Genomic DNA, 16186 nt, shown 5'->3' with positions numbered 1-16186 from the left:
TTGTCTTCACTCCTTGTTTCTTCAAAGATTGATAACCAAATCTAAGTCTCAAGTATACCCCAAAATAGCCACGTGGATTATTAGAATATTGCCTCTGCTGACAAGTGCCTGTAACCTTGGTCAATGATATGATTCTGAGCCTCAGTTTCCTATCCATAAATAGAGTTACTATCACCTACCATTCAGGTTGTAGGAAATATTGGAGGTGGTAATGCATAAAAGTACCAGCACAGTCATAGAGGAGGCATTAAAATGGATATAGGTTGTAGACAATGAGAACAAAGGAATCGGAAAGACTTGTGGAAGGTATACAAGGTCAGTCTGGAAAAAGTCCAGCCATTGTTAATATAACAAGAATAGTTTGAGTGGCATCAATGCAACCCGGCAGCCAAGGGGAGTGGACTGGAATGTGCATGTGTGAACAATGACAACTCCACTGTACTAGACAGCTGGAGTGGTAGACACCATTGAGTGAGCATGTGTACTGTGTGGCCATCACATTCAAAATGACTGAGCAAGTAGAGCAATGGATCTGCATCAAATTTTGTGTTAAGCTGGAACATTCGTCCATGGAAACTATTTGGATGATTCAGAAGGCTGCAGTTATGGGCAGCTGGTGATTGGCAGCTTCATCACGACAATGTGCCCACTCATGCATCATGTCTCTTGCAGAGTTTTCTGGCAAAACATCAAATCACACTACAGCCAAGATTTGGCACCCTGTGACTTCTGGCTTTTCCCAAAAGTAAAGTCACCTTTGAAAGGGAAGAGATTTCAGAGCATCAGTGAGATTCAGGAAAATACAACAGGGCAGCTGATGTCAATTAGGAGAACAGTGTGAGGTCCCAAGTGCCTACTTTGAAGGGGACTGAGGCCTCCCTGTCCTATGTACAATGTTTATTGTATCTTCTTCAATAAATGTCTATATTTCATATTACATGAATGGATACCTTCTGGACACACCTCATATATGACAGAACTGTAGATTTCATACCAGGAGAATCTAAAATCATGTTTTAAAAAATGGTCACAGAAGTAAAATAGCAAAACATTTTATTAAGTGTCTTAAAGTGTGTATCAAAAAGAGGGAGTAAAAGAGATTGAAATGTTAAAAGTCTTGAAGTAAAATATTCCCAAAGCTAAATAATGAAGAGCTACTTTATTTGTAAGTGAGACATACATATGTGCCTTCATCTTTCTGTATCCTTTTGACTTTTAGTTCCTTTAGGAAATCACCCCTTTTTTGCTATTTCTCTACAATTTATACTCCACTAACAACTGGAGGCCCAGATTTCTCACTTCCTGCTCCATAGCCCCCCCGCTCAGATATTTCTAGTTGTGTTAGACCTAGTCTTATAAATACCTGCTGGGTATTTGAAGCTTGCACATTTTTATTTTATGTTGTCTGGTTTTTAATTTTGAGAATAATTTATTTATTAAAGCACCTTAGATTGGAGGTATAAATGCCTAACATAAAGATGGTTGAGAAAAAAATAAGAATCTTTTCTTAATTTATGAAAAATGATCTTTATTTTTTAATTTAATCTTTATTGTATTTTTCCATTACCATTTAGTCCCCTTATACCCTCTCCCCATACCGCTGCCCGTGACCATGAGTCCTTCTCCCTTTTTGCCTAGTCCCTCCCCCCCCACCTCCCCTCCACTAGCTGTCATCCTGCTCTCCATCTATGAGTCTGTCCCAATTTTCTTTATTAGTGCAGTTTGTTCACCAGATCCCACATAGGAGTGAAATCATATGGTATTTGTCTTCCTCTGACTGGCTTATTTCACTGAGCATAATGTTCTCCAGATGAAAAACACTCTTTAAAAGATCCTTCACAAATCCTCTCTCTATGAAGAGAAGGCATGATGACAAAAAGTGTTTGGGTGGGGATCCTAGCCACAGACACATGGAGTTTCTGTTCCATGCCTCTGTTTCTTGCAACCCAGGAAAGGATATTTGCGCACAGTGTGCTTGTGACAGTCTCTCGTGATGGGAAGGGCCCTCAGGAGTCATGGAACCAAATCCCCATCCCCAGCATCACTGACCAGTTGTTCCTCAGCTGCCTCATTCATTCCTTACCATCGCAGAAGAGGTTATATCAGAGCCTTCCACCCCACACATGAGGGAACTCACTACCTCCCTGGACAGTCCAGTCCAACTTTGGAAAGCGCGAGCTGTGAGAAACTCCTTGATGGTGTTCAACCGAAATCTGATGCCTTACAATGTCAAACAGCTGTTAATGTTTCTGTTCTCCAAGGCTACACAGAACAGTGCTAATCCCTCTTGTATGTAACAACCCTTCAACTTTTAAAGATAGCGATCATGCCCCCTTCCCAAGCCTCCTCTTTTTCATGCTTGGCATCTACTTCTCTTTAATCATCCTTCAAATGAAATAGTACTCCAGTACTGTGATGTAATATAGTGTGCTTTGCAAAAAAAAAAAAAAGTCACATATCTGTTAGCAAGAGCATCATAATTAAGCAAGCTCATAATTTCTATCGCAATGTTACATTTTAATTGTGTAAAAAAAAGTTTTAAATCAGCTGTTTGTTCTCCTTATCCACCACAAATGGAAAGGGAATGTGTGGTACCCTCCAGGGAGAGTCCCATGTCTTAAAAGTGACTTAATACAAACACGTGGGACAGCTGACACCTTGTCAGAGAACTATTCATTCTGATTAATAATATAAGCACGTGACATGGTTATTACCACACATATTATGGCAATCACAAATTCAAACTGTGATTCTCCCTAAGCCCAATTAATAGACATATGATCCAGCTGTATCAATTCCTACTTTCAGTAGAATTCAGAGCATCTGCTTTACTGAAGTCCTTTGGCCCGCCCAGTCATGCGATTTTTCTTCTAGGCTAATTCAATCTGCAGACCAGACACTTATCTACCATTTTTTAAGCCATTTTTTTTTCAAACCTCAAGTCAAATATAAAAGCACCTATGCTGTGCTACACAATCTAGAAGCATGCCTTCTTCAAACAAACTAAGCTTCATTGTGGCAAAGTTAGTATAATACTATTAATATTCCATTACTTTAAAATGCAGCAAAAAATTTATTATGCATCAGAGTAACAAAGTATTTGGTGGCTATAATGGCAAAGATACATCAGAATGGACCACAGCACATGCCAAAGCAGAGATGGGAAGGTCCATTACTGCTCCAGGCATTAAGTCTTTAGTTGTTTAATCTGCAATATTTTAACAATCGGTCAAATTGTAAGAAACATAGGTCTTGAATATTAGTCTGGTAATAGAATATACTTTGTTGTTTATCTCCTTACACAGGCTTTATAGGATTTTCAAAATGCCAAACCAAAGTCTCCATATTTTTAATAGAAATCAAAAACAAACATTGAAGTTATTTCTTTCATATATTTGAATAGGAAGCATTGAAAAGCATTTGATCTTGACTTGGTATAAAATCAAAGATGTCATTATTTTAAAACCTTCATGTGCTACATCAGCACGTATACAATTACTATGAACTTTAATCAAGAGAGAAGCTGTCTGAAAAAAATTAACCTTGAAATAACCATTGGAAATATGATGAGATGAACAATTCATGAATACGAGAATTATTCTCTATAGTAAGCTTGATTGGAAAATGCAGTCTTGAGCCATGACAAAGCTCTAGCAGACATGTGAATAATGTGATAACTTTTTAGTACCTTACAATTCATTATGCTAGAATGTACTTTTAGGAATGGTCCTTGAGGTATTCCCAAATATGGATATTATTGTACAAATGCCTGTTTTTTTCTAGAATCTCATTTTCTTTTTTTATTTTAATTTTTTAATTAATTTATTTATTTTTTCAAATACATCTCGTTTTCATCAAGTGTGACCATTTTTTTCACACAAGTTAACCTCATTTAGAAATTTCTCTGAAACTTCTTTTGAATGATGGCACATTTTTACAAAGACCAAGGTCTTGGTTGCAGGGTTTTGTTTGTTTTATAGCTACTTCCTGATAATTACAGTGGATCCTGTCCTGTTGACTTCTATATCCAATGAATGATTAGTTCCAGAATATGAGTATAACCATACACCGGATTCAAATGACAAAATTACCATAAAATAATGGATGTTTTGACATATTTTGTTTTCTGCAGAACTGAAATAATTGTAGTGTTTCTGTTTTTCCTTATTTTCCTCATTAATACTAACTTCCCAGTGCTCATCCTGCCAGTGAGAAATATGATACTTACAGAAATTTATTTTATATGGTTTACGAGTTTTGAGTGAAAGCTGTTAGACTGTGGGAGACCAACTTCATCTGCACCTTTCAAAGAGTGACTGAGTCAGTATAGGAGTGAAATAGCATGTATCAGATCTAAATTTGCTAAACAAGGTTAGCCACGTGCCATTCTATTTGTCTTATCTCTCTCTCTCTCTGGCTCATGGTGTGCTAATTCTGGCCACAAGCAATATAGTAAGAACAGAAAAAAAAAAATGAATGTCCCTTTCACCAACAGTTGCATAAAATATTTTGTCTATTTCATTTTATCTCAAAGCTTTTCATACTTTCAAATTTCATCCTGTACTAAAAAAAAAAAAAAGAAAAAGGACACTAAAGAATTATATCTGAATACCAATCACTTCAGTTTCTATAAATTCCAAGTACACTTTTAGAGGTTTTGATATATCACCAGGGACAATGGGGCTGCTAAATTTGAAGTTAAAACAACTGGGAAATATTATTAACTGTTTAGTTGATATTTTTACATAGTAAAATTAGAACTTTACATCTCATCCTTTTATTATTACTTAAATGTGCTAACGTATTAGTTAAAACATGAACAAATATCAGAGCTATCTGAGTACTGATGTTAATTTAGATGCATTGATTTTATTCACAGCTAGCAATAATGTTTATTGTAATTAAAAGGGTCACATTTAACTTAGCCAGAGGATAAAAGTCAAAAGTAGAATTTTATCTGTGCTAAATAACAAATGATTAAAAATTTAAAGCTCTATATTTAGCTTTTATATACCCAAATTAGCAAGATTCTTTTAAATCACACCCAACCATTATAAACTATAAAACTGCATAAGAGACAGTATTACATGACCCATTTTTAAAACATGATGTCAAGAAAATAGATATATACCTGCATTAGGCAAGTTCATATTTAGAGAGAAAATATTCTGAAACATCTCTGTATAGTACATTATGTTATACAAAGATATACTGAAGTGCTTTACAGTGTGATTTGACTGTATGTGACTTTTTTTCAAAGCAATACATTGTTCTATATTAATAGTGGAATTCAATTACATCCAGTAGAGAACAATGAAAAATTATATAATTACACCCAAAATTCACAGTAAAGGGCTTCAACTTCAGATCTACTCTCCTACACTGGTGCCTCCCAAGGCTCTGTACTTGCTCTGTATGTATGTCCATTTCTGTATTGCTTTGAAAGAGTTTTCTCACTCTGTATAAATACATATCTCAAAAACTTGGATATGTATCTGCTTTGAAGTTTCCTCACAAAGACAGCGCTTATATATGCTTCCTTAACATATACGGTACAAAGAAAGAACCCTGAAAGATATAACGGAAGAAGAGAAATACATCGTAACGTAACGGAGAACTCCTTAAATGATAGATGTATTAGACAAGTTCCTTCACGTGGCTACAGGGAAAGCCAAAAGGGCTGGCGAGGTGAAGGCAGGATTTGGCGTGCTAAGCACCCCTCTCTGGCACAGTGGGGCAGGTAGAGTGGAGCAGCCACACCTTTGAGAGGCATCACTAGCTTCTGTCGCTGGGAGAGAAACTCAAGCCCCTGAGAAGCGGAAGGCAGACCAGCTGGCTCTCAGGACAGGGCAGACAAGCAACTTGTACCAGATGGGTGCACCAAGCAAGCTTCACCTCTACATACTGTTTCTTTCTGTCTCTATTTCCTTATCTGCAAAGAAGGAACAATAATTCCTGACTCAAACTTTCTCCTTGGGCATTCTTAAAGGAAAAACAATCAGGAAAGTTCTAAAGGAATTTCAGACAGAGGTCTGGATGTCTCCATTGCTCACTTCTCTCCTGAAAAGATAATGCTGCAGACTGTTGGGGAAGTTTGAAAGCTCTATTAACTCTTTCAGACCCCTATAAATTAAGATACAATTAGGGCACAACGGTGACTTAGAAAGGTTGATAGTTTCTCTAAATCCGGTAACCTGAGAAGAAATATCTGGAAGAGCACTTTCACTGGCAGAATCTGACGAAATAAGACTCTAACCATTTCACCAATTGTCAGAACGCAGAGCGAATCATGGGAAAGAGCAGCCAGGAGACTCCCAGCCTCCTCTCTCAGTTGGCAGCAAGGGCTTCCTTTATAGGATCTTTTGGAAACTGTAGGCATGTGTCAGGGTGTCTATTTTAAGATACTGGGAGATATTAATTATAAGAAAGTTGTATTATTAGATATATCTAGGAACAGAAAATGCCGCATTCTGTTGGGGCTCTTTTTTCATAAAATACTATTAGCATTTCATTGGAGGTAACTATTCCTCCCAAGGGTTTGAAAAACTACTTAGTAACATAATTTTGTATTGTATTGTATTGGCCTTGTCTATCCATCTTTAAAAGAAAGGGGAAAGTTGGCATCTTGAGTTTCTACGTATGCTTCTCAGTTCCTAAAATGGTCCTGAATTATTCTGATGACTCAGTACATGCTTCCTGCTTACGCTGATTCAGTGGTGAGCACACAATGGAATATATAACTGATGTAATATAAAGCTGTACATCTGAAACTAATATGATGTTATTTCCCAATGTTATCCCAATAAACTTAATTTTTAATAAAGTAAAAGTGGGAGATAAGCAGTCATAACCTAATGGCCACATAAAAATAGTGGACTACGAAACTCTTACATGTTTTAGAATGATATTCACATATATTTAACTCACCAAAAATAAAACCAACAGAAATTCTTTGTACCATATTATGAGCAGGCTCTAAAAATGAGAATGGGGACAAATGATATACTCTTGGAAACACTCCAATGAAAGAAATACCCTAGGAAGCTCAAAAAAGCAACTAAAGAAATTCCCAGGGTAAACATGTCTACTATCTATTATTAAGAATTCTATAATTATGTTTTTAGAACAGCTTACTTTGTGCACTATATGGTTTAATTACAAATAATAACCATCTGTGAATGAACTTGAAATTGTTTCAGTAAAAGTATGTTACTCATTCATTAAAAATATTCTTAAAGAGCTTACTATGTATGTGGTACCACATTAATCTCTGCAGAGAATAAAAACTATTGCTTTTAAAAAAGTTAAATTATAGTATGGTTTGAGATTAAACTCCAGACAAGTGGTATAGATAAGGATTATTTATAGTCCAGGGTTGTAAGGGAAGGAAGAGGCAATGATGAGGTGTGATTTAATGCAGAACTGAAAAAATTCAACTGTTGGGACACGTAGAGGCACCAGGCGAACCACGAACCCCAGGGGGAAAAGGTCGACAAAGGCAAAGACAATATGCAAGGCACAGTTGTGGAATACTGAGTAGGTAAGCCTCATTCTTAAAATACCTGGTTAGAAACTTATAAGACTGGACTTGGTTATCACATTATTCATTTTCTTCTCTTTGAAGGCCTTTAGACTATGTTCCAAAATACACACACACACGCACATGCACAGAGCCTTGATTCCTATCAGTTTAATTGTCAGGATTCAGACACTGAATCTTACATATTCTTATTGATATTTAGTATGCATCAGTTATCCTATAATATTGGAAATAACATGATTAACAGTGATACCTCCCTCTCTCTCTCTCCAGGGAGAAGTTTAACTATGTTGCACAGTAAGTTACATGGTATCTATGTTAATGTTTTACGGGGTCCATTCTCATCTCAAATTCCTAACAGGAGTGACTGTCCCAGCCAAAATCGCCTTTCTGTCACTGTGGCCCATGAGAATGCTGACCGTGGCTGAAAAGTCTCCGGTGCTTGAGCAAAGCAACAAGAGAGATTTAAAGTTAAGTCAACGGCTTTGCAAGCTCAAAGGCCCAGAGGCAGCATCTTGCAGAAGCCAGCTAGAGAGAGGCAAATGTGCAATAGAAACACATTTATAACGTCTCGCTAGTTAAAGCTTAGCTTATGTACTTGTGCAAAGAATACAACTGTGACTTAGTAGAGGCCTGAAGAAAAATAAAAAAGGGGGACCCAACAGAGACAGTGTAGAAGATAAATAACTTCGATCCAAGGATGGGTGTGGACAAATCTGAAGTGTTACCATGGATTTGCTGATTAAGGTGTCATCAACTCATTGGAAACAAGAAACCCACTCTTTATCCTCATAATCCATTTTGTTTAACCATGCATATCACTTAATAAAGAATGAAGAAACAACCATTTTCTACTTATTGATCATCTGTATAAGTCTCAACATAAAAGAAACTCATGAAGGTGCTGTGATACACAGAAACATGTGTGGGTAACTCTTATCTAACTTTCAGGGTCAAAATGCTATGTACAGAATAGACTCTGCCAAGAAAACAGATCCTCTTACAGGGCTGTCTTAACAAAGGTGCTTTATTTCTTTAATCTCAATGTGCTGTCAATTATAAATGCAATCAATGATGACTTCCTAAATATAAATTAGAGGTGTTGATAATTCCCCTGTTTTCCCCTTGAAAAGAACTTCACAGTCCGATAATTAGGCCCGTGGTTCCGATCCATTTGTCCTCATTTCAATTTTGCAATTCTCTTTGGAAACAACACATCCTTGTAGTTATTTATTTGTTTAAGTATCTGCAACTTTTCACGTATTTCCATGTATGTTCAAGAAAATGATATTGGTACCCGGAGATGCCAACTAACTCATACCATCCAGCTTCCCTGTGCTCCCAGCGTCCTCAGCTAAGAGGCAGAGGCGGTGAGGGGGTGGAGGGATTGAGCAAACAGGAAGAACAGCTTATGGACACGGACAACAGCCGCGCTGACTCAGGGTGGGGGGTATAAGGAGACTAAATGGTAGCAGAAAAAATACAATGAAAATGAAATTTTAAAAAAAATTAAAAAGGAGAGGACTAGATCTGTGATTGCTCAATAGTGCTAGATTGCTGCGAAGCCTACACAGGGCAATGGAGGAAAGAGAGGGAGGAAGTGGGGGCGCGCCACAGCGCGGGCTCGCGGCTGGCTTCTCTGGGCAGCGGCGACCCAGCGGCCCTCTGTCCCCCTGTCACCTGTTTTAGGTGCCAGGGCTACACCCAGGAATTCACTTGGAAAAAAGAAATAAGGCCCGCTCGGAAAAATAATTGAAAATCAATGGATTTCTTTTCTTAAAAGTTTGAACATCCTTTTTCTAACTAAATCATTTTTTAAAAATCACGGTAATTGTTTAGGTGTCACTTTTAGCTACGCTACGAGAGATAAAGGAATTGAGGCACAGAGCCAGAAGTCTCACCTAAGATCTCATAGAAAATGACTGTCTGAGCAGAATGCAATTCTCTTAACTTTTATTCTGGTGCTTTATTCTGGTGCATCACATAATACCCGGGCTGCTGCTGCACTACCCATAGCTCAGGCATCCACCTTTCCCATTAAATCCTATATGGTTGCTGCCCCCTGGAGTTGTGCAAAGCAACAGGCTTGCAGAATGATCACTTATTCAAAAAATAACTATAAAGCAATTATTACATGTTTAAAAAAAGCACTTTAGATTTAGGCCCCAAAATTTGATACATTTCACTTCTATGGTATATATGTGAAGAAGTTCTCTCCCTCTTGGAAAATTAGTACAAATAGAAAGCACTAGTCTAAGTGTCAAATCTAAAAGCAAGGACTTAGCTTTAAAGCTTTGATTAAAACATTAGAAAAAAGGTCCACTTCTTCAACAAGCAAGTCAGAATTATCAACAACTCAGAAAAAGAGAAAAAAGTCATATACAATGAAATCTAAAGAGAACACAGAGCAATTCTGAAAATTCATATTTTGGGTAAATGACCTCAAATACAAATCCTTTGAGTACATAACCTCTTTATTTCATTTAGACAGGTGCTCTTGTGACAGAGATGGTCTGCTAGCAACTTTACATCATGTTTATTAACATATGTGCACATATTTTAAATATATGAATGAACTTGTGACTGGAATGCATGTCAATATTACAGAAGACTTAAAAGACATTTTTCAGAAAACTGCTACCAGTGGAGAAATAGAGATTACACTACAGGCCTGTCCCCCCAGGGCACACGACCCAAGTCAAAAAGACATGGAGCTGCTCAAGGTATTAAGAAGAAAATAGAGGAAATGTCCCCACAATGTAGAAATCCTGATTTTAACCACCTGGTTATGTCCTGGGTCACAGACACAAAATAGGCACTTAAAATCTCCTTTCAATTTTGCAGAAGAGCTAGTTTCAGGAAACATTGACTTAGGATCTTTTAATTATAAAAAAAAAATTAAGAAATTATTTGTCATTATAAACTGTAAACTCCAGTCAATACCTATATTAGAAAGCATGAAATGTAATGTTTTACTCCAAAGGGCCAATATTTATAATAATTTAGAAAATGAATATTGGAGTAAAGATGTAATTTGATTCCATGTGGTCAAATGTAACATAGTAGACCATTTGTAAAATTATTTAGTTTATAATATGATTAAATTCTAGCCTGCACAACATACTCAGTAAATCATTGAAAAAGAAAACAATGGGATATACTTGACGATTAATTTTTGTAAAACAACTATAGGCTTGAACATGTATAAGGTGATTTCAATGTAAATATTAACATCTCTATAAAGCTGTACCTCTCATAAAGGGTAAAATCAAACAGCAAGGGCTAACCAGTTTGTAGGTAACAGAACACCTTTTTGGTCATTTGTTTTCATTTATGTTTTAGGCATTTACAAATCACATGTGATATCCAACAGCAGCAGAACCCTGTAAACTAAAGCAAAAACTTGCTGCTATTTTTAATTCATGTAAAATTTTCATAATACCTGGATTGAAATAATACAAAAATGACACCACTTCTTAGCACTGCAATTTCTAAGGCTCCCTAATTCAATTTATTGTCTAAAAGGTGCACCTTACATACTCATTAATCTCAAGATGGCTCTAATCACCAAGCTTCAGAGACTATTTAGAAAGATCCCAGTTGCTTGCATCCTTAGCATTTTTTTTTAAATGGCAGTGGTCTACCTTCCTTCCCTGGTCAAGAGGAGAAAAAAAGGGAAAGAGAAAAGAAAAAAGACTTCTCTGTAAAGAGGTATGGCCTTGGCTTCAGAGCTTTTGAGATGCGTTAGTGATCTTGGATCGATGCCTTTTTATTGTCTTTCAGGAATACATCTGAGCAATGGAATGGCTTGCGATTGTCCAGCCAACCAGCCATATCAGATTTATCAGAAAGAAAGAATGAAAACTGGCTCAGAGGACCCCTGCAGTGGCTGAGTGGCAGGTTGCTGGGAAAAACACACGAAAAAGAATATGCTTAGTGGTGGAGGGGAAAATATATACTCACATGTGTAAACTCAACAAACAATAAGATGTTAAAAAAAAGAATCTATAGGAATAGAAAGGGTGAATGCATAAGACAGATGATAAATAGCACTTCTATTTAAGAGCCAAAGGGGTGAAAGCTCATGAATACTAAATATTTGAATCCACTTCAAGGAGGAAATACAATTTTACCTCAGATATACGCAAACTCCAAAATTCAGCCAGTGCAAACTTACTGTGTTCAGGTTAGAGGGAAAAAAATACTTAAATTTTCTATGAAGTGCATGCCCTGGTAAATATTCTAATGCAATTTCTTAATTAAGACACATTTCCAGGGACTAAATGAAAAATATATATAAAGCAGTAAGTGCCTTGACTTTCAAAAAATTGACTTTCAGTGTACACGTGATTAAAATAAATAAAAGTGGTTTAGTTTGTGAAGAAAATCAGAAAACAGGAAACATGACAGAACCAAGAGTCCTTCCATTTTTATCACAACAGTCCATATTAGGGTGTTTCCAAGTGATGCACAGTTTATAGTAATAGGTATAAATCTATTAGGAAGCATCCTGAAGAAAAAATAATACCTTCTAAAAAGACCCCATTAACATATATAAGATGTTCAAAATTAAAAGAAAAAACAGTGCACCCATGGGTGTGTTTTCAGTAAACACATGCAGGAAAAAGAATTGATATGGGGCTTATTTTGAAAATACATTTAACATCCTTTTCTCATTTAACTAAGTTTATTAACCTGTTTCTTCTCAAAGGTAAAACAACCCTTAAGATTGCAGATATATCTTAAATACGTAGGAAAATGTATGTTCTTTTATAGAATGAAAGCAGAACTAACTTACTTGTAAATAAGAAATGGGAACTGAACTTATCACATATCTGTGTCCATCACATATCTATTAAGGTGTGGAAGACTATCATTCCCATACTACTATGTAGTTCATTTCAATACAAAGGTGATATTGATCATTTTTCAATCATACCAGGAAGACAGAAATTTTGAAATTATTCCTTTTAGTGGTAAAGGCTTTATAGCTGCCATATAAAGGACCCTTGACTATAATATTTCTCAATAAAATGAATCACTAGAAATGAGGGAAAGTCTTTCTGAATTACAAAAACAAAAAACAAACAAACAAACAAAAAAACAGTCGCTTTTTCTAGAGCTGAAAAACAAAAAGAGCCACATCCTGTTCAGTTACAATTATTTTCAGAAATACCTTAACTCTATACAGGAGAATTGTCGTGGCCCCTATATTTTTATTCTGTTCACATAGAGCAGTAAATAAGGTGCATTCCTTCTGCTTCTTAAGAAATTAGCATTTCAAAAATATGCCGCTTTCCCCTGAACTCCAAGCGTGTCTAATAATGCGAGAAGCAGATTGTCTTCCCTCGTTTCCTTAATTTGTTTCATCTAAAAGCAATTCACTCAACATCTTGTCGCCCTCTGGCAGCTTAGTTTACTTATCCGCACTTAATTTCTCATTTGGACCAAAACAAACTCCACCAAACTGCTACTGACTGCTAACCACAAGAGCGGAAACGCAATATGTATTTACTTGGGAACATACAGCCACACATACACAGCCACAAACATACACAGATCTTCACTCACATCCCAGACAGTTACGTGGTTCTATAAAAGCACTACATTAAAACCCGCTGAACTTTCCCTGCCAGGTGCGGCAGGGCGAGGGTGGGGTAGGATGAAAAAAAAAAGAAATCCTCCGGGGCATTTACAGTTTCCAGTGGATCACCTTAGCATGCGTGTTGCAATTATACCAGGGATGCACCCGACAGCCTTTCTTTGTGCGGCCCTTTTATCTAGATCGCTGTGTTTTGAACAAGTGAGGCTCGCCTTTGTGTCCCCAGAATTTCAAGTACAGAGTCACACACGGAACAACAATGGCACGCTAATCCTCGCGTTCTAAATGGGCTCACTTGTGGGTCTGACAATTCGCGGGGGGGAAGCGAGAAGAGACCAGCTGCAGAACTAATTTGGATTACATTCCTTGCAGAAATTCTGAAAAGGGCTTTTCGGCATAGCTCAACCCCGAGCCACACAGTTAATACCAAATTGCTGCGGACTCGGAGTCTGGTCCCCCAGCGGCTGAAGCTGAACCAGACAGCCCCCAGTAGGTCGCCTCCTAGAAATTCCTCTCGGCTCAGCCTGCTTGTCGGTCCCAAAAGCTTTTGAATGGGCCAATGTGCATAATCAACCCATTGAAGGAAAATATGAAGGGACCCGAAGTGGGGAGGGAGATAAAAAGGGATGTATCTAAGAGGCCGCTTGGAATCTCAAGTCCGTGTTGGTGTAATTCCGGAGGTGGCTGGAGCGCAGAACCTGGTATGCATGAAGAATTTCAGAGTAACTGGGAGGGTGCAAATGACCTGTGCAAACGGCGCACATTGTGCCACTCGAAGGTCATCTTGAAAGGCTCTAGGATTGTAACTTGTTATTTACTAGGCAAGGCTAGGAGGGGGAGGCGACGGCGGCGGGGGCGGAGCGGGAAAACTACAGCGCACTGTTTTCTTGGTGAGGTCAGACAGACGCCCTCCCCAGGCCCGAAGCTCTCAGTACCGCCACTCCCGGGGGCTCTATCTCCTGTAGCTGCCTCCCACGCTCCCGGGAGCAGCCCCGGATGGTTCCGGAAATCTCTCCGGCTCCCTGAAAGGGCACCCTTGGCCGCGTCAGACACCGGTTCTCTGCGGTCCCTTCCTGTCCCACTTTCATCCCCAGGAAACTCAAGTGTCAAACTTTGAGCTCCCTCGCAATGCAGGTGCTGTCAGCACAGCCCTGCCCGCCGCGGCGCACCAACCCCACCGCGCTGCCTCTCGGGGGTCGCTTCGCCTTTGGCCTGTCCAGGTAGCTGGGGCTCAAGCTCGCTCGCAAACAGTGGCCGCGCACCCAGCACAGCCGCGCCCGCCTCGGGTTCAATCAATTCGCGCGACTGGTCGGCTCGGCAGCCGCACTGGGCAGTAAACAGAGAAGTTGGATGGACTCCGGCCAATAGCAAGTTTAACTACAGGACGAACTCTTCCTGGAGCCAAACCCAGGAACCGAAGGGAAGGCCGGGCTCCCGGCTCAAATATGTCAACCTTTTTTTTTTTTTTTTTTTTTTTTTAAAGATGTTCGGCAGGCAGGCAATCTCCCTTCAAATCGATTGGGCGAGAGCTCTGGGACGACGGCCCAGGAGGCCCCGAGTTCCGGGCCCCCGGGCTGCGGCGCACCCGCCCGCTGCTGCAGCAGCCCGGGCTGGGCTCAAGTCGGGTCTGACCCAGCCAGGCTCGGGCGACTGGAGGCGCAGCGGCCACCCGCAGCACATACAGGTGCAAAGCCGGTTCTCGAAGCTCCACTCTACACCGCCTCCCGCACGGAAGGGCCCAACTGGCACCGTCCCGGGACCCTAGTCCTTCCACGTCCCGGGACCCTAGTCCTTCCACGTCCCGGGCGGTGCGCGCCTCTCCCAGGCTTTTTCCCTCCGGGACCAGACAGAGAGAAGAAGGTCTCCTCTGATTCAGGGTTTGGGTCTCCCGTGTCCCTCACAACAGGCGCGACACTAAGGGATCCCGCACAGGCTTACAGAAAACGCGCGAGAAAGAAAAAAAAGGGGGGCTTAAGGAGGAAAAGGAGATAGGGATGCAGAGGTTTTGTTTTTTTGGTTTTGTTTTGTTTCTTGTCCCGTTCCCCCCACCCCCCACCCCCGAACAAATAAAACGCTTGCACACACTGAGGATAAGTTTGGGGAAAGAATGAGAGGAACCCAAGAGCCCAAGGAAGAAGACCCGGTGGATTGGTCCCTCCTCTCCTGAGAGCCAGCGTATGTCAGATTGGGCGAAGGGGTCAAGGGAGCCACCCATGCAGCCGAGCCGGCCGCTGCAGGTTCAACAACTGGAGCGCGAGAAGGAACCACGACCCACCTGACTGAGAAGCGCTGGGCTGGACAGTCCCCGCCGCCACCAGAAGGCTCACCCAGACGCACAGTCCTGTCGCCAGCTTCATTTTTTGGAAGTCTCAGATCCCGTGCTGACAGTTACATGTCCAAATGGCATATCCCCTTTCGGGCACGCAGAAGAGATCCGTCAGCCAGGCGCGCGTGGGGGGCGCAAGGGGGACTGGCGCGTCGCGCGCGCGGTTCACCGACTCCGAGCGCGGGCGACCGAGTCCGCGATCGTGGGTCCAGGTCCAGGGACCGGAGAACGGGGTAGTGTGCGCGTGTGTGCGCGCGCGTGTGTGCGCGTGTGAAACGGTGCCCGAGTGTGTGAGCGTGGAGCTCCTGGCCGGACTGTGCAGCTATTTCCCTGTGTGATCCTTCTCTCTCTCCTTCCCTGCTCACTTTCTCTGTCTCACTGGTCGGGCAACAATAAAAAAGAAGGGGGTAAAAAGGTTTCCAAAAAAAGTTGATTGCAAAGGGGCGGTAGATTTCCGGCCTCTCGCCCCGATCGGGCTGTGTTCGGCTCCCTTTTTAGTTTCCTAGCACCTCCAGTCCAAATTGGGAAGAAAGTGGGGAGGGGGGAAGCGTCTTGCTTCTTCTCCCCTTATCCAGTCCTTTTTCCTGTCAGCTTTCCTCACACTTGTCCGGCGGCTGCGGTAATTAAAGCTCCAAGCGTCATTTCCAACGCTCCGCAGTCTCCAGCTGCAGCCCCACGGAGAAATTAATAAGACACCCGGAGGGGGAAAAAAAAAAGG

General features: G+C 40.4%; 1 protein-coding gene across 1 annotated transcript in view; it reads right to left on the bottom strand.

Annotated features, from left to right (window-relative positions):
• ERBB4 (erb-b2 receptor tyrosine kinase 4) overlaps positions 1-16144 on the bottom strand; it is a 994125-nt gene extending 977981 nt beyond the window's left edge. Inside the window, exon 1 of the mRNA XM_054585691.1 lies at positions 15418-16144. Within this exon, the coding sequence (XP_054441666.1) occupies positions 15418-15499 (82 nt within the window). The 5' untranslated portion in view covers positions 15500-16144. The remainder of the gene's footprint in view (positions 1-15417) is intronic.
• Between the last annotated feature and the right edge of the window lie 42 nt (positions 16145-16186).

The sequence above is a fragment of the Pteronotus mesoamericanus genome, unplaced genomic scaffold, assembly GCF_021234165.1.
Source record: "Pteronotus mesoamericanus isolate MK-2021 breed Mesoamerican mustached bat unplaced genomic scaffold, CSHL_Meso_final contig_90, whole genome shotgun sequence".
NCBI lineage: Eukaryota > Metazoa > Chordata > Mammalia > Chiroptera > Mormoopidae > Pteronotus > Pteronotus mesoamericanus.
This window is presented reverse-complemented; position numbering and strand designations above follow the sequence as displayed.